Genomic DNA, 21,240 nt, shown 5'->3' on the forward strand with positions numbered 1-21,240 from the left:
TACTGACATTTATTTTCTCTTGTATTTATTTACATATTTGGTGTTGTGGTAATCCAAAAGTAATGGAAACTAATCAAGTTATGTAACTTTAATACAGTCATACTTGGATTAGGTTACTGACTAATTTTTTTAACAGATAATTTGTAATTATATTGCATTACATTGTTAAGTAACCCTCACAACCTTGAGTACATGTACACAGTGAAATGCTGCAGTGAAATATCACATAAGCAACACAGTCCAAGATACATTTGTCGACCATCCTGGACATTTAAAACTGTTTACTTCACCTGTTGTTGTGTTGGTTTGTAAACACTTTTATAAAGTTTTTTTTTTTTAAAAACTGATAAAACTAAAGTCTGGTTTAGTCATCAATACATTTGATTAGGCTGAAGGAGCGATAACCTATCATAGTTTAGGATAATGGGGCGGCCCAGGCCACCACTTGGATACACCCCTGCACCCACAGAATGTGTAGCCTATCCACAAGGCAGCAGTCATAACAAGCCTGTACAAGTAGGCCTGATTAAACACCTGCTTGATATGTGTCCATGGTAACATGTTGTTCTAGCCAGTCTTTTCTCTCTTTCATTTCACCTTTTATATACAATCAAATATCATACTAAGAACACAGTGGGGTTCAGAGTTTTAGAAGGATTGTTGGTATTTTTGTCCCAAAGAAAACTATTGTTCATCTTTTTTCAGGCAACAAACCTGTCTTGTGATGATTCACAAGCATGGCAAACAGCTGTCTGTAGTGATACATAAAGTGCCAAAGCACAGCACACAAAGTCTGCAAACTGTGTTTAAACTATAAACTGTGTTTACAGTTAACTGTGCCAAAAATGTGTGAACAAGTAGATACTCAAAGTTGCCGACACTGGTTACACTTCCCTGCTTAACAAAATAAAGAGGCAGTGGAATGTAACACTGAGTATAAACAAAGTGCATTAGTGTGAAATATTCAATAGCCTCACTGAATGCATAAGACAAAACAGAATTACAGATGAAAGACTCACACTGTAATGAAAGTAGAAAAACTGAGGTGAGCAAAAGGCAAGACAAGGTACATTTCATTTTTTTTTTTTTTTTAGCATAATTCATGAAATGCTTTACAGACATTTAAACTCTGAAGGGAATTGGAAACAAACTTTAAAATACTGAGTAAAAGAATGTTTGAACATGTTTATACATTAAGAGCCACTCTTGCTATTAAATTTTCTTTTAAAAAGACATTAAAACAAGACATAAAGGCCTCACAAAATGATTGGTATCAAGCTTGCTTTTGAAGGCAGCAGAGTTGGGAACACCTTAGATCCACTGGTAATTATAGATAAGATTACTACTTGACTGCAGCTCCACTATTTTCATAAAATATTCAAAAAAGAAATGAAACCCTCAAAAAAACTTATCTGCATCACATTGTAATGTGCAATGTTGCACTTTGACCACTAGAGAGCTGTAAGAATGTGTCAAATCTAAGTTAAAACACTTTTCAGCACTGATATAGAGATTTTCTAAATTAAAGTCAATCAAAATATTCTTTATGCAACGTGACGTGTAGCTGATAAAAGTATTCTCTCTGCAAACACCAATGTACAAGCTATTTCCCCTGTCCAAATTTCTTTTTCTCTTTCCTTTAATGTTACATTGTGTGTGTTTATGTCTTTCAAGCCTACCTGCTTTATAAATCTACAACCATTCTCAACTTTCAAATACATTAACAGTCATAGTCATCATTACCATCTGTAACATCAGCAGGGTTTTCAGCATCACTGTCATAAATCATTTCACTGAATTAAATTAAATCAGCAAGCATGAAATACAAAGACAGCACTGTCCAACATCGGCCTACAGTCACTTGTTTTAGGCTACCAAGCAGAAAAATAAAGTTGTGTCTCATTTCAGAGAAAGATTAATCATTAATTTAAAAAGAAAAGAAAAGGTGAGGACGTGCAAGTGGGAAGTGATGATCAATACCGGCTCCTTCAAGACCTGCTTGGCATTTCAGAAATTAGCAGAAATAGCAGTTAGCGAGAGCTAATATCAAATAAGATGAATTATTTTCTACATATTTAAAAAAGTGAACTAACAAAATAGTTAAAATCTCATTTTCTCCCAAACAAACACAATCATCTTTAATGCCAAGACACCATATAGGTCAAATTAAAGAAACAAGAAAAATTACAGTAATGATAAATGACAACATGCTCCCAGAGTAGCTACAATTAGATGTAGAATAAAAGTTCTGTGCACATTCACATCAAACTGAAACGATATTATTGATATGTTAAATCCTTAATGTGTAGTATAACACAACCCTAACCCTAATACGTTTGAACAAACAATATTGGATTTTACAGACAAATGTAGTTTGTAGTGTCTCTTAACTATACAATGACAAGATTTCAGATTTCAACACTAAATCATTCTACCAAATTGGTGCATATGAAGGGAAACGAAGCATGAATAACATCAAAATGAACTCTCGTCCACCAAACGCCAGTGTCTGTAGTCTTTATGATTCTGATCAGCACCGTCAGAATCGGCTCTAAAGGTCAAGTAGAGCTACAATTTGTCATTCACCAGCCTCTTCTGCTCAAAACTCATTTGTGAGTAAGTAAAGCAGCGCTGCAGATGACTTTAGGATTCCAGTCCATATCAAAGCTAAGGGACAAGAGAGGCATTTTATATGAGATACAAACGTTAATGCGTATATTGCTGACCTCACTTCATTAGGACATAATGAAACATTCACTTGACATTAAAACTGATTTCATATAATTCACTTAACAAGCATTTGACTTGACCTCTGTGAGCCCCAGTAGGACTGGAGGTTGACATCACAGCTCTACTCTTTTATTAACAGTTACAATGAGCTGATGGGCCCATTGCTGCCTTCCCTTCCCATAAACCATGTGATCCAATTCAGCACTCAAATAATCAAACAGTGATTTACTCCATAATAATACAGCCACACTTATCTTTGGATTGTTTAACAGAGATGTTGGAGTAGATCACGTCTTCTAACCTGTGAGGGCCTCTAGCACTCAAGACCAGTAGGACTGAACCATTTGGAGAGAGGGTGTATAAATAACTAACTAACGAAGGGAGCCCAATTAAAGTAAAGTACTTTAATTTAGAATATAACAGCTTCAGATGTGACCACATATCCACATGCTGGATGCAACACCACTCAGAGAAAACCTCAGTCCAGTCCTCAGTGCAGACAGTGTTCAGCACCACGGACAGCGACACAATACGTGTTTCACAGTTCGCCAGAGGTACAAGCTAATCTAGTGAACTTTAATGGGAACTCACAGACCACCGTACATCACGGTTTGCCTCGGCTGAATCGAGAAACTAATTGGATAAGAAATGTTGTTCTCAGAGATAAGGCACTATCTCTTACTAGTAGAATATTACTGATTTGGCTGTAATTAAACGTTATCATATCAAAGTCAGCTATAATTCAAACTCCACTGATAGCCTTTTTTAAAACTGTCTTTATAATATGCTGTTATAGGGACTTACAGTGTGAGCTGGGACTGACTTTAAGCCTATTTCTGCAGCCACACAACATTTATAGTGTAAATGCACAGTATCAAATGTTATGTCTTCATAAGGGAACTTAACACTTTCAATAACGCAACAGAATCTTCCATTCTGGAGTGAGATTATTGCATATCCGACCAAGTGCAACCTCAACTTTTTTTTTTATTATTTATTTTTTTTTTATATCCATTCCCTCCGAGCGCATCGCCCAATTGGTATGCGCTCAGCGGGGACCGTCTTTGTTTTCCAGCAGCGCCAGTCCCAGAATATGGCCAATAATGTTGCTGAGGGGCGGGGAGCAGCGCGGTCTGCAGACCCAGTGAGTCTGAGAGTCTGGCGGAGTGCCGAGGAGGAGAGGCAGCAGGCAGCGGTGGCAGAGATGGGCTCACACCTCTGAATCACAACTCAACCTCCAGTCGCTCACACCTCATCAAGGAATCACACCCCCGTCAAGCATCTCGGAGATCTGGGACGACTATTTTTTGTTTGTTTGTTTGTTTTTGTTTTGTTTTTTTATTTTTTTGCTTGTGGTGCTGCTTATAAAGACTGGCAGACTGAAGCTACCCTCAAGAAGAAAAAGGCAGGAGCGGGAAGGTTTACAGTTGCATTCCGACGCTCAGCACTCCTCCTGTCGTCTCACCTGCACGGCCGGTGGAGAGAGGTCCGCTGCGATAATAATGCATCCAGATAAGCAGTTACCTGAACTGGTGGCCGAGAAAAACAGCTTGGACCCCTCCTTTGTGCATGCAGTGCGCCTGCTTGCTGATGGTAAGTCTAATCTTACTCTCGAGCCTTTTGTGGCACCATGTTTCCCTGCAACTGAAAACACCATTGCAACCATTGAGGAAGTGACCTAATGTGAGCTTGTTTTAACACACTACCACCTTGACTCTTCATGTTTGCTTGCTGGCTGTGATTTGGCTGTGCTGTGTGTTGGATGCAGGAAGGGTAAAGGGGGGGTTGGAAGAAGCTGCTCTTTGGCTCCAGTGCACAACTTTTCTGAGGGTTTTCCACCATCGAGTGAAGAAATGCAACTTGAGCAGAGAAAGTAAAGTAGAATCAGAGAGCCATCACCTCTTATTCTAACCCGCTGGCCCTCCAAGGTCAACTAACTGGCACACAACACCCGGGTAATAAACTGGAAATGTGCAGCTCTCCAGGGCGAAAAGGGCGAAAGGTTTAATTACCTTAATTGTGTGATTGACTGGATTCAAACTGTGCTGTTAATCCTCGGATATGTAGGCCTACTGCCAGCTGCTCTCCAGTCACCATAGAGTAAGATCATGATTGCTTGCTGATTTTGCAAACACAATTAGTGTTTTATTATATTGTCCTTATCTGACCAAAACAAGCTGCAGGGCTTGCTTTTCTGCAACATCCGTCTTAAGATTTCTTGATTAAAAATGAAACACACTGACCAAATATCATCGTCAGTCAGATAATTTAAGGAACTCCATATGAGACAGTACAGGCTGAAGTGCTAATATCAGTTTTAATAGGAGTCATAGATTCTCATCTGGCAAAAAAATAGTTTAATACACTATTTAAGTGAATGAAGTTTAGCATGAGAATCAACTTCTCTTTCCGTCACTACTTGCAGTAACTGATATCAAGGTCACAGAGGGGACTTAATGCCACTGAGACAGATGTTCTACAGTCTTTCCTCTGACTTAATGTAACAGTATGTCTAACAGGGCAGTATAATCAAGCTTGGTATGCAGCATATAAAGAACTTCTTCATACTGCTGGTAGCCTTGGTCCTATTCACATGCTGAGAATGTGTCACTTTTGATGGAGAACTTATCACCGCAAAGCAAACATAAGACCTCGGCTCAACAGATTCAATCCACAAATGTAACTTTAGTATTTATCCGGTCCAGATCCGGACTTTGTGTTCTCTCTTGCCTTACAGCACCTGGTAGGTGGAAGTGTAATCTTAAAAATGACACTAATAACTGCTTGAGTGATGTGTTATTGTGGTGAATGGATGACTGAATATATTTTTTATTATAGCGTCATAAACCCAAAGGTGCTCAGCACACATGAGCTAACAGGGCTTACATTATATACAGCGGCAAGAGAAAAGAAACAGGAAAGCACGCAAAGACAATACTGTACCCTTGTATGGAAACATAGTAAATCAGATATAAAATGACCAAATTAAACACAAAATGCTTTCACATGTTGTCTGCAAGCCTTCATCAAGATCTCATTAAAGTGAAACACCCTGTGCTTAATGTTAACATGTACTATCTATATGAATCACTTTCAAATTAGTTTTGAAGTCACATTAACCAGCAACTTATTCCTATACACTGTAATTCTGATTTTAATCATGAGATTGTTCCTTTTGAAGGCAACATCTGACCCCGATAATGAAAGTCATTAATTTGTTTACTTTGTGCCCAAAATGTTGCTTGAACATTAATTTCTAATCACTTTTGACATGTTTGTTAAAAGAGGTAAAGTCAAGCTGTATGTTAGATTAATACGCTCTGATTGATTGGACAGGGTGTTTGTGCTCTGGTGCCTCTACCCCTTGAGCTTTTTCCTGTTGAAATGTGTTGATGAGACACCTGACAGTCTCACTCTTGTCGCTAACTGTGATACAGATGGGATCATCTGTCACACAGTACACTTTGCCAAATTTACTCATGGCTGATTCAAATAGCCAGGTTGCAAACCAGAAATCTTGTCTTTATAATATCCGCCACAGTGAACAGCAATTAGCATGTTTTGGTGTTATGTATTTGTTCACTTACTGACATTCAGTTAAAGCAGTGTTTGGGAATTAATGGATACACTTCACTTGCAGTTCCCCATAATACAGTACAGTAAAAAACAGAATACACTGCAATAGGTAATAATACATTGCAATAGAGTAGCATGTATTTCTCTAAAAAGAATCCAGTTTGCAAGGTCAACACAGAAAACAGTATGCGTCATAAACAACACTGGACAATCAGTATAATAAACTGTCAGTTCAGACAGTATCGTAGTGTCAGCTCTGAAAATGTTCAACATAATCAGCCGTGGGCAGCATGTGAAATAATGCTCATAATTTTCACCACTTTCACACAGTTGTTATCATTTTTGTCAGTCTTTGCTCATGGATAATGCAGAATCATGCATATCAGTGGACAGCAGGATAAACCGTGTTTACAGATTTATAGATTCACAGCTATTTATCACTGAATAGAAAAAGCATGTAATCCTGCATTATTCACATCATGCACAATAAACAGCATAACATGGATTTACCATGGTCTCAGTTAACAGCTCCATATTTATGAAATGAATTACTTATGTGTTTAATTTATGTTGCGTCTTAAGTCATTTGTCTGTCTATGAGCAGATTTAAAGCTGTTTGGGACAAAGCTCTTCCAGGGGGTGGGTGGGGATAATTCTCTTTCAGAGCGGAGCATGAGCTTCTTGTTGTCTTTTATAGTGAAAGTAATAATAAAACAGTGAAGATTAATGGAATACATACAATACATAAAACTGCAAAAAACTATATATATTAGTTGTCAAGCAGTCATCCCACTTTCCACCAAGAACTCTTCCTTCTTGGACACAAAGTCAGCTTATTTCATTCCTTCATATGTTGTAATTTAATGGACCTTTGACTAAAGAACAGCGTAGTTGTTTTAAAAGTGGGAGGAAAGAAAGCCTTCAATAGCTCCCAGTGGTTTTCTTTGCAAGACCTGCCTACATGTCACGTATTCCTGTCTTGGGATTCCTAACAAACGAAAAGCATAAAGACAGACAGTGTGTGCAATGTTTCCATTTTTAGGGTGAATCGGACATTTCTACACCTCTTTTTTTTTTACAATCACAAGATCTACAAAAGCATTTCAACAGGTTATATAGTAATAGTTACATCTCAAATGCCGCCAGTGCTGTGCTGCTAGCACAGTGACAAGACAAACACATCTACATGAGATTTGAGTGATGTCTTCTCTGAATAAAATCTAAGTATAGATATGGAGGGGGAACAACAACACCATGACTCATGACAAGTTAAATATAAGAGAGCATGCATTTCTGACATCTGTTCGGTTTACTACAGTGTTTTTACTTGCAGAATTCAAGAACCCTTTAATCCACATCATATATAAGTTGTGTCTTCTTGCTTTTAGCCAAACTTCTGTTTTAGCACTCAAGTTTTTGAGTACCTTCTTGTGGTTCCCATGTTTGGACACAGGAAGAAATATTCTAAGAAAAAAATTGAGTAACCAGCAGTTAATTACAGTGTTACTCAGCTTCTACTTGCACACATTGTATATGTAAGAGTAAATTCTATGGCAGAAAATGTTCTGCTGTTGAAAATGCTCAATCGAGGCTCTATGAAAATCAAGCCCACTCCACATTTTGAACAGTGACCCTTAAACTTTCATTAAAAGTAATCAGACAATACATGGACCTGTGCAATGCACTGCAGCTGTTTTTGCCTTAGTTTTGGTCCGCTGATAATGAAGAGCAATAATTAGAAATTGAGATGGTAAGCTTGAATGAGTTATGTAGACTTTAAATTTAAAGAGTCGCCACTATTTGCATGGTGCTGAATACAATCAATTTACAAATACATACTGCAGGAGCATACACAACACACATATACCTGACATGTCTTACATTCTGACAATTGATTTGGATGATGCTTCACCACAGAGTGGAGTTCTCTCTCTAACAATTGATTTTCATTTAATCTATGTCTCTCTGTTGTTTATAAATTGTTGCTCACATTTTCAGTGTATCCATTACGGCTCAGTATCCAGCAATGACCCAGCTCATAGCAACAGATAAACGCCACCCTATGTGGTATGACCTATGAAAAGGACACAAAAATTACATTTCAGGAGAGTGAGACATTGCATTACATTTTCAGCATTTAGCCGACACTCTTATCAAGAGTGACTTACAATGAGTGCATGGGTCGAATAAGATTAAATTCCAAGGTCGTGAACATTTCAAGAAAAAGAAATGAGTGGATGAGCCGCAGCACTCAGACAATAGATATTAGATATCAGATTATGTTACTGTGCCTCTTCAGTGTTCACATATAACAGGAACGTTCTAAATAAAGAAAAAAGACAGACAGAAATTAGATTTTTGTAACAGAGGCATCAGGTACTTGGACAGAAGCTAAATTAGTCTCTTTATGATGCTCATAATACAAATCTTGTGGTAAATCACTTTAATTCCCCTGTAAGTGACAGATTCGGACCTAACAATGACTTTGTTAATTGTAAATTGCGAGGGTTTGTTCATAGTTTGTTCGTAGTCATACATTTACTCAGCCTCTGCTCAGGGTTTTTATTAATCACCAAACTGCTTCATGATGATGGAGGCTAATGTGCTGTTTCATCCAACATACCAGTAATTACAGCTTCACAGATTGTCCCATCAGATGAGGAAATCAAGGACCAGGATGCCAAGTGAACACAATTAGGACTGAAAAGAGATATACGTACAGATCATGAGCGACAAATTGATTAATGAAATGATCAATCAGTCAATCATTGCTGTACACTGTTTGCACAAATATTCATTTCTACAGCAGTGCAATAATGCATCTGATGTAAATAGGCAACTAACATTAACAGGGCTGAAGTTAAAGCACTAATCAAAGTACTCTATGATGCTCCATACTGTCTGTCTTTTTGAATATTTTTAAAGATATTATCTTTAAGAAAATTCTACAGCACTAAGTGTGTAGCAATCAAATTAATATATTCCCATTGTCCCTTTATCCACCCCTACCTAATGTCAATTTCTTTACCATCAAACCTCCACCTTGCTTGCCAAATGAAGTAAAGATAATATGTAAATAAAATAAATAAAACTTAAGGTACTGTATAATTCCCACAGGCCAAAAATACCAATAAGTCATATGCACATTGGTAAAATATGTGTAAAATAACCAAATAGCAACATATAACACACACATTTGTACCATGTCAGGTGTTGACACACATAAGATATAGGTGTATTACACTAGTATATGCATATTTAATTGACACATATAACACATACACACTGTATATATAAATTATTAAAATACCCTATACTACATATGTAATCCCATATGATAAAGAGAAATGGATCCTATATGTATTTTGTAAAATTAGACCATGTTGTCTACCAAAGCTGAGTTTGGAGAATGTTTACCATTCTGTCTGGCTTGTAAGTAGTTGCAATAAATAGACGATTATTGAAACACCATCATGATTAAAATGTGTATAATTTGCTTGCTTTTTAATATGTAATTTGCTTGAATAGTAATTACTTTTTCACTTCACTTTTCATCGCACTCAGCAGAGAATTTGAAGATGGCATTATAATTAGATTCAAGATTTAATACTCTTATCACTCTGTCAACGACTGAATGCAATTTGCCTCTGTGCAGCTCAGTTAAAAACACATAAACAGCATGTGGCCAAACAGAGGAGCATGTTTCTAAGCCCCATGCGTTTACAATTCATCAGTTCAGAGTGAAAAAAGCTAATTGCGCAACACATAGTCCATTCCCCCCACCACGTCCACTCTGTTAAGCGGAGTGCTATTACTACCTTTGTGTTTGACGTGAACGAGCAATCAGTTATTGGAGTGTGATTGGATTGATTTTTGCTCATAATTTTGAAGTCCTTATTATAGATATAGCATTCAATAGGTAGAGGAAATCAGTGAATAATTTAGCAGTCTAGAGACTAATAGCAGCACTCAACAAAGCCTTTGTATTTTGGTCTCTCACTGCAATTGGTGTAACTGCCTACGGTGCAGCCAAGCATATTAAAAAAGAATCACTCAGTATTGACTGATGCGCCACTGTGTAAATCAAAACATTTTTGATCAGTATTTTAATATAAACCAAATATACTGTGACTGTCTTTTAACAGTTTCAGGGTTTTTATTGAAAGCTTAAAACAAACTAGCTGGAACTTGCAGAAAAAAAAACACCCCACACAGCCCTAACCAATGAAAAGCCAAAATACAACCAGGTAGAAGAAAATATAATAATAATAATAATAATAATAATAATAATAATAATAATAATAATAATAATAAACAATAATAATACTTTATGTAATGCTTTAAAAGGTACTCAAAGACACTTTACATGGTAACAAAACAACAATAACCAGAACAGCAAAGGCAATATCAGCAAGTTGGGTGTCCAAATATGATTTTTCTACCAATTTCCTATCTGCAGTTTTTCTTTACTGCTCGTCCATCAGCTTGCAGGTTATTCAAGGTTTCCAGTCTTTCAGCCAGCTTTGCAAAATAAAAGGTGAGCAGAGTGGGGGGAAAATGGGAGGGATGCTTACTGTGTGCATTATTTGTGTACACAGAGCACATGTCAGATTTCAGGACATCCTGAGTTTGCTCTGTTGGGTGTGATGAGGTTCATCTTCATGCACTGTTTTATCTCATCAGATCCCTGTGTGGCATGACAGTGCAACGGTGTGGGGATTAATCAAACCTGTGTTGGAAGGAATTAATTTTGATTGGATTCATTAATGTTTTAACAATTGCGGTGTGTGAGTTTTCTCTGGATCCATGTTTCTCTGTTGACCCATCAGAAAAAAAACAGAACAGAACGAGACAATTTGATCTCACCAACATCATTGTAGAGTTGAAAGCATAGACATTTTACGCTCCTATTCAGCCGTAGAACAAACATGCTTTAGTAGCCAAACAACAACTGGAATCCAATAAAGCTACAATATGAGGATAAACAGCAGAGCAGTAAAAATATTATCTCCAACAAATGATCCCCTGTCTTTTTACTGAACTGCATACATGCTACTTTAAACTGATAGCTCAAATATTAATGTTTGGCAAAGTGTACTGAAGCTTCTAGTAACGTTTAGATTGCTCGAATTCAAGTCTGTGAAAATTGTGAAAGATTTCACACAATCAGTGCAGAACAGACCTTCACAATAAGTGTATTCATGGCTTATTTCAGCAAGAAAAATGTTTTCTAGTGGTGCTGCTGGTAAACCGAGGGCAACTAGTTGCTGAAAGCCCTATCCTTTCAAAAATCTGTTAGTGGTGAATAAAAATCTGCTGTTTCTAATAAAAAGTAGCGCTAGCTTATGAATACACTTTTATTGACATTTTAATGATGTCTGGGATGAATGAACTTCAAACTGTTCTCAGTCAGTGTTGATAGTCTGTGTTGCTACATACCAACAAAAGCAGATGTATTTAACCTTAAGCCATGGCAGGCTGACAGAGCACATTTTCTCTTTTCAGCAAAACCTTCTCCTAACTCGTACAGTTGTACACATTTATCTGGTAGCTGCCCAGTTAAACCATTTTTTTCATTCTTGGCTGCTGAGCAGCTCCACTGAAGCAGTTTGGGAAGCGCAACAGAGGGGATCAAGAGCACCAGAATAGTCACTGAGAGTGTTTTACTCATTCAGTTCTCCCAGCGAGATCTTTTTCATCCTGTGTGAGGACTAAAACCAGTGACCTTCAAAGCACATTCTCGCTTCTGTGATCTGTAGGCTCTCGTCGCTCTCTGCCACATATTTGACAACAATGATACTAGAGTGAGCGTTTCTTCAGATTTATATATTGTAAGCTCATTTCCTCTTTTTCTCTCCCCTTCTCCGTCTCTCATTCACTCTTCTTTCTGACACACACAATGTTCTTCTGAGTTCACTGGCAGCCTGCAGACGAGAATAAAGGTGTTTCCCATTATGCACTGTTCCAGAGTATAATCATCTTCATGGGCTATAAAAACATCATTATTTTATTCAAACGATATGAACACTGTACCCGTTTGAAAGTAAAACACCTCCCAAAACAAATTCTCTCCCAGATGCAGGAGTCCAGCACTAATCTTTGTGCATATCGAGAAACAAATGCTCGATGAAACCTGGAAATTGGACTTTAAAATGAGTACAAAACAAACTTTTAAATCCAAATGAGCTTTATTTGATGGTGTGACTGTGACATACACATGAAAATGTACTCAAATGACCAAAACTTTAACAAGAGTCTGCAGCAACAAGTCCTTGAAATGAAACAACAAAATATGATGTTTGTCCAGCAGAATATCAGCAGGATGACATAATTAGTCTGTGACCTCCAAAACACTGCTGAAAAATAAATCCATTTTAAGATGTGACAGTGCTAAAATTAAGGTGGAAATCAATTTAAAACACAAAAAAGGCTTGGTTAAAATTACTACTCTGTTAAGGTTAGGGGACCTTTGTCGTCATGGTTACAATGATAACCACGTGGTTAAGGATATGGAACATCGTGGTCATGGTTGAAAGGGGGAACAAACAGTAGTCTCACGTGTTAAGGTTCATTGTTTTGTTGACCCTTCATCCACCCAAACCTCTCCTGTATGTAGACTTTGTGGCTATATATTAATGTCACACTGCCTCCACCTATACTCATAATTCCTGCGGCCGTTAGAGGGCTTTGTCACTTGAACATAAACATTTGTTCTTGGGATGACAGTCCCACCTAGCAGCTCTTTGAAGCTGTATATGAGCATAAATGTGCTTTGAACTTGATATATTAATGTCATCTTGCAAAGCAATATTTATCATGTTGACCGTTGTGTTAGCAATAAACACAGCTAAGGTTAGTGTCATTAGTTTTTCCGGTATTTGGCCAAAAACCCGAAGAAACCAAAGTGAAATTTTTACCTGATGATGGCAAAAGGTCAAGGGGACACCAAAGTAGTTAGAATGCAGCATTGTATGGCAATCCATCCATTAGTTGAGCGTCTGGATTAAAGTGGTAGACCGACTGACCAACATCCCCAGAGCTCCACCACAAGCATGGCTAAAAACACTTATGTATATATCCTGTCTTTATATTTTCAGCTGGTTACTATACAGTACCCTGTGTACAAAGCAGAGTAGAGCTATTTCAAAATATGCATGTGTTTGCACACCACAGGTTGATTTATCTCCTCAGGCATGCCACATACTGTAAATGCTATTTTTAAAAGGCACATTTTGGAAGCGCCTGCCATCCTGGGACACCTGTCTTGTGTGAATGTGTCACATAAGAAGGTGTGAGTCACCTGAATAAAAGGTTAGAGGGGTCTTTAAATGTGTTTACCTGTGATTTCAGCAAGAGGTTTCAGGCACAGTCTGTACCCAGTGGCAGGCGATGATGGTGGGAGTGAGCATTTCCAGTACTTGGTTTATACAGTCCTTTTCATTACAGCTTCATTGTCAGGCGTGAAAATACACTTGTGTATGTTTTTGACAAAAGCCTAAGTGATTTGATGAAATGACAGTGTCTGCTTTCAGTGTTCCAATTTAAAGGATCTTCCTCGGACAATCGGGCACAATCAGAGAGATTGTGTCACACTGGAAGAAGTCGGTGCATTTCAAGCTGTTGGAGTTTGGTCTGTGATTTCACAGACAATAGCAATATCAAACAAATGACCTTAATTCATGGTGTAAAACTGAAACCACTGGCCATAAGAAACTATAATGAGTGAATATTGGAACTGCCTGGAACAGAGGCATCAACTGTTTTTAACCTCACAGCTTTGTCAACTGAGTGTGACAGCTCAGATAAGGGTGAAGTGTTCCAGTCTAAATGAACTCTTGAGTTTCAATATAGCAGCTCAGGAGGGGTCGGTGACTCGTTCTCGGCCTTGTTTAGGAACATCTTTTATTGTCCAGCGAGTGTGCTGCAGACTGATAGTTGTAATTCCACTGAGTATTAATTAGCAACAGAGGAGGATCCCCACTAGGTGAACAACAGATAGCTTCATTTCTATAGCACTTAATGTATTGTGAGTGTTTCAGGTCAAGTGCTATAAAATGCATCAATCAAGAAATATCACTATTCAGGGTGTTGAGGGACTGTGCACTTCTGTCAAGCTAAACCAAACTGTTAATATCCACCTCTCATCTCTCATCTTATTTCAATAAGGCTGGGGACACACAAGAGGACTATTGGGCCAATTTGCACAAGATTTGCCCATCTTGCAAACTATAAGGAGAAATACTGCGGTTTGATTGGAAGCAATGATCTGATCTTAATATGAGAGTTCACAGATCTAATCTTATCCACCCCAATTGACTTTTACCCGATAATATCAAACGTTTTACATGTTTAATCCGCCATCTGCTTAAGTCCTGTGCTGTGTGGGGATCAGAGACTGCTGACAGCCCACAAGAGCTCAGTTTGCAGTGAAGTGAGGCACAGCGAGCTGAGTGTGACTGTTTGTCTCTGTTGTTATTTTGATTGGAATTACTGGATCATGAGATTACAGGGCCCGATGTAAAAGGACGTATCAGGAGTCAGCTGGATAATCTCATATCATTAAGTTTGCAATGTGAGCACATTTACAGCTGAGACACAGAATGATAAGCAAAATATTCACCGTGTGATGCAATGCATAGTTAAATTTCTCCTAATGTGTCCCCAGCTGAACATTACACTGTTTGGTTGTCATGCTGCTCCAAAGCAGACTTCAAGATCTTGACTGATGCTTTTTCAGTTACATAACAAACTAATTATCTTCTTATCTGTTTATTTTAATTTTGTTTCTCTGCAGAGATTGAAAAGTATGAAGGTGATGAATTGAGAAAAGATGGTGACATGAAGAAATACCTCGATATCATCAGCAATAAAAATATCAAGCTCTCTGAAAGAGTCCTCATTCCAGTCCAACAGTATCCAAAGGTAAGTGACACAAAACCACGTCGTAGCCTAAGACAACACACTGCACCTCTTTAGTGTCCTCTATTTTATGACTACAACAGTTAAACTGCAAGGCAAGATGGAGGAGGAGTGAACACTGAGCTTGTGTGCGTGTGATATTCTTTCATTCATTTTAGTTGTCAATCAGTGCATGGGGCCTCTTTGTCTGCTAGCTTCACCTGCTCCACCCTTTGCACAAATATTTTTTGGCACGGAAAATCCCACTGAGCCTCAAACAGGCTAATAGAAAGTCATCAGGCAGTGTCTGTTTATTTTGATGTAGTCATCAAAAAAGAAAAGTTTTCAGTGCACTAAAGCACTCAAGGGTACGGTGAAGAACAATGACCATAAATCACTGTATGACACAGTACGCGTTATTCTGAGCTATGCCAATGTCAGTACTGACAAAGTTTGAAATGTAGCCTAATGAGGCTGCTCCATCAGGCAGCTAAGCAACAGCACACAGCTGCTTGTGAGAACCAAAAGGCTTTACTGCCACTGTAATCAAGGAAAGCTGCTCCACTGACTTTGCATTCACACATTCATGCAACAGGCAGCGAAGAATAATAGCATCAGTGTAGCAACACAGATTGCAACAGAACATATTTCCACATAGTATATAGATTATTTGTCCCGCTCTGATAGTACAGTATATACTGCATTTGATTTGTAACTGTAGGTAGACAAACAAATCAATGTCAGTACCAGATCACGTGTACATACATCTATATGGAGAGTTGTTTCCTTTTCCCTAAATATTGTGTTTCCTTCTATGCTTTACTGTCTGTATCCTTTTCTTTTAAACACAGTTTATCTCTATGTCCAGTTCTCAGGTGGATATGTTATTATATTACATTCATAGCATATGTTTCAAGGGATTTATCAAGTTGACATTAAAGATTAAAATTAGTTCTTCATCTGTGTTGCTTTTTGTAAGAATTATTATTTTTTTATCCAACTCTTTAAAATCGTATCTGAAAGTATGTTATTCATTTTGAGATAAATGATAAAACTGCTATGTCAGAATAACACTGTAAAACCTCCAACGCTCCAAATAAAGCATTCAAAAATATTTGATTTGAGTACAAGTAACTCAATTATTGTTAAGGGAAAATAAATTGAGTTAACTGTACTTAAAACTATTAAGTATATTACAGTCATATGCTGCATTTCTCCAAACTTCAAAAATTACACCGATACAATGAAACCATACCTATGAATATTATATTCCATTTCTGCCTATAGATCCTCCTAAATCTTATACACTGGACTTTTCAATGTTTTTGCTGATGCATCTTGTATTGGGGGTTGCAAACGTCTATCCACCGAATCTGATGATAAGTTTTGGTGGGATCTAGCCAGCACCTCCTATCATATAAAACCTGCAGGGCTCCCTTCTTCTTTAGACCAACACTTTTTGTCGCCCAGCACTCAGTTAGAAATGAGTCACTTCTGGTCACTTTTCTCTTGTCCCTCAGACTGCTCAGTACGGCAGTTCCTCAGCAAAACACAGACATGTTTATTTGTTAGTCTTTGTCCTGCACATTCTCATGTCAACTTCCTTTCAACATCCTGTTTCATGATCTCACAACTCTTTAATGGGACTGCACTGTACAACTCTTTAAACAATTAACATTAATATGATTTTTTAAATGTAGTTGTACTGATTTTGTCTGTCTCATTAGAGAAAGACTAGAGAAAAGAGGATGTCAGGAGGGCAGAGGAACATTTAACCGTGTTTCAGGAGTACAGGCACTGTACTTTAGTCCAGCGAGCCCCTCAGGACACTCCATAGAAATCAATTTGCTGTTTCCTCCTCAGGATCAGTGTTGAGAAAGTAATTAAGCTGTGTTCAGGAACTCCTCACTCTATTAAACTGATTTTAAATCTATAAAAAATGCCAATTGACTCAGTTTCTTGGGAGTAGAAGACCCACAATGAACCAGGGATATCTTTCTTTCCTTGTGTTTCTGCCTCATTAACACCATTTTCTGTGTTAGACCACTTTTCATTCAAAAGTACTTCCTAATTGTGAACACTGCACAGCACACTTACTGTATGTGAGGCTAGATAGGAAAAATTCTTCCTGAGACTTCCAGCAATATTTGTATCAGCAATAGGGTTAATACTAAAGGGGGTTAGGGTTAGGATAGAGGTGAAGTTGTATGTACAAACAGTATCTGAACTATAGGCATCCATCAGTTAAAACATTTGAGACTCAAATTGAACAGCCATATCTTCTCTCACAAATCAATGCCAAGCATACTGATTCAATGGACTACAAATTAGGATTAAAATGAAAAGATTGTAGATAGACTACTCGGTTTCTATCCTACCTGCTGGTTAATTGCATTCACCTGGGGTCCCATATGTGAGTCAGCTCCTGTTTAGACGGTTAATGAAAACTGGAGTGGAGCCTGGAGAACCTGAGAACTACTCAAATAGATAACAGAGATATTTAAAGGTTATATATATATGAGATTTAAAACATTAATATAGCAGCAAACAACTATTTTATATGTAAAGATATAGTGGAGTTATGCTCTCCTGAGCAGAAAGTTACATCACACTGTGTTGCTATCGCAGCCTCTCTGTACTTTGTTTAGCAAAGTCGGCCTGGCTGCACGTGCATGTTAACGCTCCCTTTGTGTGTGCAACTGACAGTGACTTAAGGATTTATTTCAATCAAACCACAGTTGGTGATTGTTGGAACAGTGGATAGACTAACAAAGAGGGTTTGGGTGAGTTTTGTTTTGTTTCTGTCCACTGAATGAAGTAACAACATTACGATGATATGCAGGGTAAAATTACCATTTTTGTCAATGGAGTCTGGTGGTGAGTGATCCTGTTATTACGGGTGTTTCTGGTTTAACAAAAGGTCTGTCCTTTCCATAATGTTGTCAGACAGACACAACAATCAGAAAGCCTGTGAGTGGCAATAACAAACGCATTTGTCCCCAAGAATTCGATAATAGCCATAACAACCCATTTATGCAGCTGTTTTTCACATTTAACATTATTAAGGAAATTTAGGGTTTGTTTCAACCAAACCAGCAATGGTAATTGTTGGAAAGAAAGTGGAAAGTAGGTTTTTGCAAGTTTTATTCTCTTTAGTAAATGGAGTCTGGTCCTTTGTAGATCCCATTGGTTTGGTCTATGCTGCTAGTGCAACATCTAGTGGCAAGTGAATTTCGTATATACAACCTTTGTCAACCTCATGTTTATGTCCCCTAACATGTCTGGCCCTGACTATTCTGAGTTGTATCTGTGTTAAGTCTGGCAGTAGAGAACGGTTTTCAAATTCCTCCTGATTGTAACTTGGTTTCGAAAGGTACTTGATAAAAAGTAGATAAAGATAAAGTTTATTTACGACTTACTTTCTAACAACATAAACAAATAAAAGATGCTAACTAAACTTACTATTCTGATATGTCTGCTGGTTACCGATTTTGATGCACAACAGCACGAAACATCTCCTTACCTAAGTCTTGGTCTGACTGAGACTCAAACATGTAGGCTATGGCTGCATCTCTCCAATGTTTCTTTTAACACTAGCCATCTTGATACGTGCTGCTCTTTCATCGGTTAACCTAGCCCATGCAGTAGCCGTGGGCAGGGCATTTATAGATCCAATTTAACAATGAAAGAGAAAGAGTATATGTCCTTTCATCCGCTTTTCAGAGGGTTTTTCTTTCACTTTTTATGTGGGGAAAACCATGTTAAATATAATATTAACCATAACAGAGCATTTTTACAAACGTTAAACTGTGTCTGGAGGGGGACCTTTAAGATCATAAACAAACAATGCACAGGTACAATACACAGGCTCAAAATCCTGTTTCCGTATAATGAACATAATGGTGCCAGCTCTGCAACATAAGCAAAGCAGTGCAGTCCAGAGGGATGGAGCAGTTGTCCAACAACAGCTTCTGTGACCTAATTGCACAGTCAGCACCCAACAAGACTGCAGTGTCACTATCTTAAACATCTTGGTAACACTGCACTTTTGGTTAATGGTAATTAGCCACATGAAGCAACTCTTTGATCGAGTGAACAAGAGAGTGAGGGGAAAAAAGTAATGCAAAGATGTGTAAGATGTAGCACACAGAAAATACCTCACAAAGTTCAAAACAGATTTTTGACACTTACTTGGCACAATTTGACAAAGAAATGCTTCTATCTAGACACTTTTCATGTCTAGGCGTAGGTTTGCAGACAAAAATAGCAGTTTTAGCAATATTACTGCAATCTATTGTGAATTCTTGACATTACTGTGTAAGAATGCATATAACATATTGGCTAAAATGCTTTTAACAGCTGCAGGACAGATAAGAGAACACATTAATTGTGGTATGGGTTTTCTTTAACACATATGTAAAAAACAAAATACATTTGTTTTTGGGCTTGAAGAGATATAAACCATTTAGACTGGACTTACTGCTTTGAAAAATGTTTGTACATTGTGACAACAGATATGAATTCTTGCCAGTTTTCGCTGATCAATATATTTGACTTTTTCATCTGACAACATCTGGCCCTACTGAGAGGCACGAACTAATTGGTTTTTATTCTACTTCACATTGCAACCTCACTTTCTCACATATGCTACTCATTAACGTCCAGTCTTACTTTTTGTCACTGGTGGCAGAACAAACTATAAAATGTCATAAATCTGTTCTCTCACGTTTCAGCTGTCTAACAGTGCTCATTCGTGCTTACAGCTGCCATCTTGCTTCACCGTAATTATAAATGCAAAGTAATTAAATTATTACTTGGGAGAATTCTTCTGCATGGTTTCGGATTTGACGACGTGACACATGGAAGATTAATGTCCTCTAACAGTGAAACAACCAGTACTGATGAAATCATTCTTTACACACTGACAGACATAAACTGTCGGCAATCTTCACTGCAGACATTTTGTCCATTTATTATCATTAATGATGGCTGTATCTTATTGGTCAGTAACAGGGCTCTATTGTGCATCCTGGCTTACTGACCCACTTTAATGTAAGCTCTCATTAATGTCATTAATTCCACATGTGTTTCTCCTGCTATGACAAGTCAAAATGTTTAGTCATGTTCTGGGATGTAGTAGTTGTAGAAGTACTATAATATATAAAAAGTTAGTTGAGTTTGTTACAATGCAAAATCATATTTGCGAAAGTAGGCTAAATGTGAAATATAAAAGCATGTGATGTGATTCAAATACAACTATAATTTGGCATCAAGGGACAAAAATATAAGGTCAATGCAGATATAACATATTTGATTTTATTTTACTTTTCACTGAGCATGGCCAAATATTTATTGCTCCAAATAGCTAAAAACTAATTTTCATGTGGTCTCTGGGAAGGGGCTGCCAACTCGCAATGTGATGTAGTAAAAGATTAAACAGTCGTAACAGTTTTAGTGTATAAAACAACTAAATAAGCAAAGGAGAAAACCATTATTAATCCAGACTACTACCTCAGCACATAACTCATTATTGTAATATTATAATATATAACATAGTCTATGCAGTTAAATATAGATGGTGGAGCATACTTGAAAGTCAATTTTAGGATTTTCAATAAAAAAAATTTCCAGGTAGCGCATTTCGCCAATGGAAAATCTTGATTGGTATATTGTATCTCCCTAATCCCCTTTCCCTAATTTTCTCACAAAATCCCCCAAATGAACGACAAGACATCTGTAAACCAACACTAGATTGTACATGCCACACTACCCTTCCTCGCTGAATAATAAATTCATTTTCAGCTGTCGGCATCTGAAAGTCATTGTTAGCTGCTTGCTGCAGAGCTGATAAAGGAACATATTCACTCAAAATAGGATTAATGCTGAACCCAACCTGCCAGTAAAACCGCAGAACTATTTTACCACAATTTCCACATTTAAGCATCAAAAGTTATAATTAAAAGTTAACACTTTTAAGTTAGTTTTGCATTTTTGCAGTATGTTGCAGTCATAATGTCGTATGACTTTGGTCACTAA

The 21,240-nt window shown here is 37.6% G+C and overlaps 1 protein-coding gene across 6 annotated transcripts in view; it reads left to right on the top strand.

Moving 5' to 3' along the window:
• Nucleotides 1-3,870: 3,870 nt before the first annotated feature.
• Nucleotides 3,871-21,240, top strand: part of khdrbs2 (KH domain containing, RNA binding, signal transduction associated 2) — a 64,402-nt gene continuing 47,032 nt past the window's right edge. For all 6 annotated transcript variants that reach the window (XR_007880803.1, XR_007880804.1, XR_007880800.1 and 3 more), the window contains exons 1-2: nt 3,871-4,323; nt 15,101-15,228. Coding sequence is in view for 1 of the 6 variants with exons in the window: in XM_051378448.1 (XP_051234408.1) it covers nt 4,233-4,323; nt 15,101-15,228 (219 nt within the window). In the remaining 5 variants the exon portion in view is untranslated. The remainder of the gene's footprint in view (nt 4,324-15,100; nt 15,229-21,240) is intronic.

This window comes from Dicentrarchus labrax, unplaced genomic scaffold (assembly GCF_905237075.1).
Source record: "Dicentrarchus labrax unplaced genomic scaffold, dlabrax2021, whole genome shotgun sequence".
NCBI classification, from domain to species: domain Eukaryota; kingdom Metazoa; phylum Chordata; class Actinopteri; family Moronidae; genus Dicentrarchus; species Dicentrarchus labrax.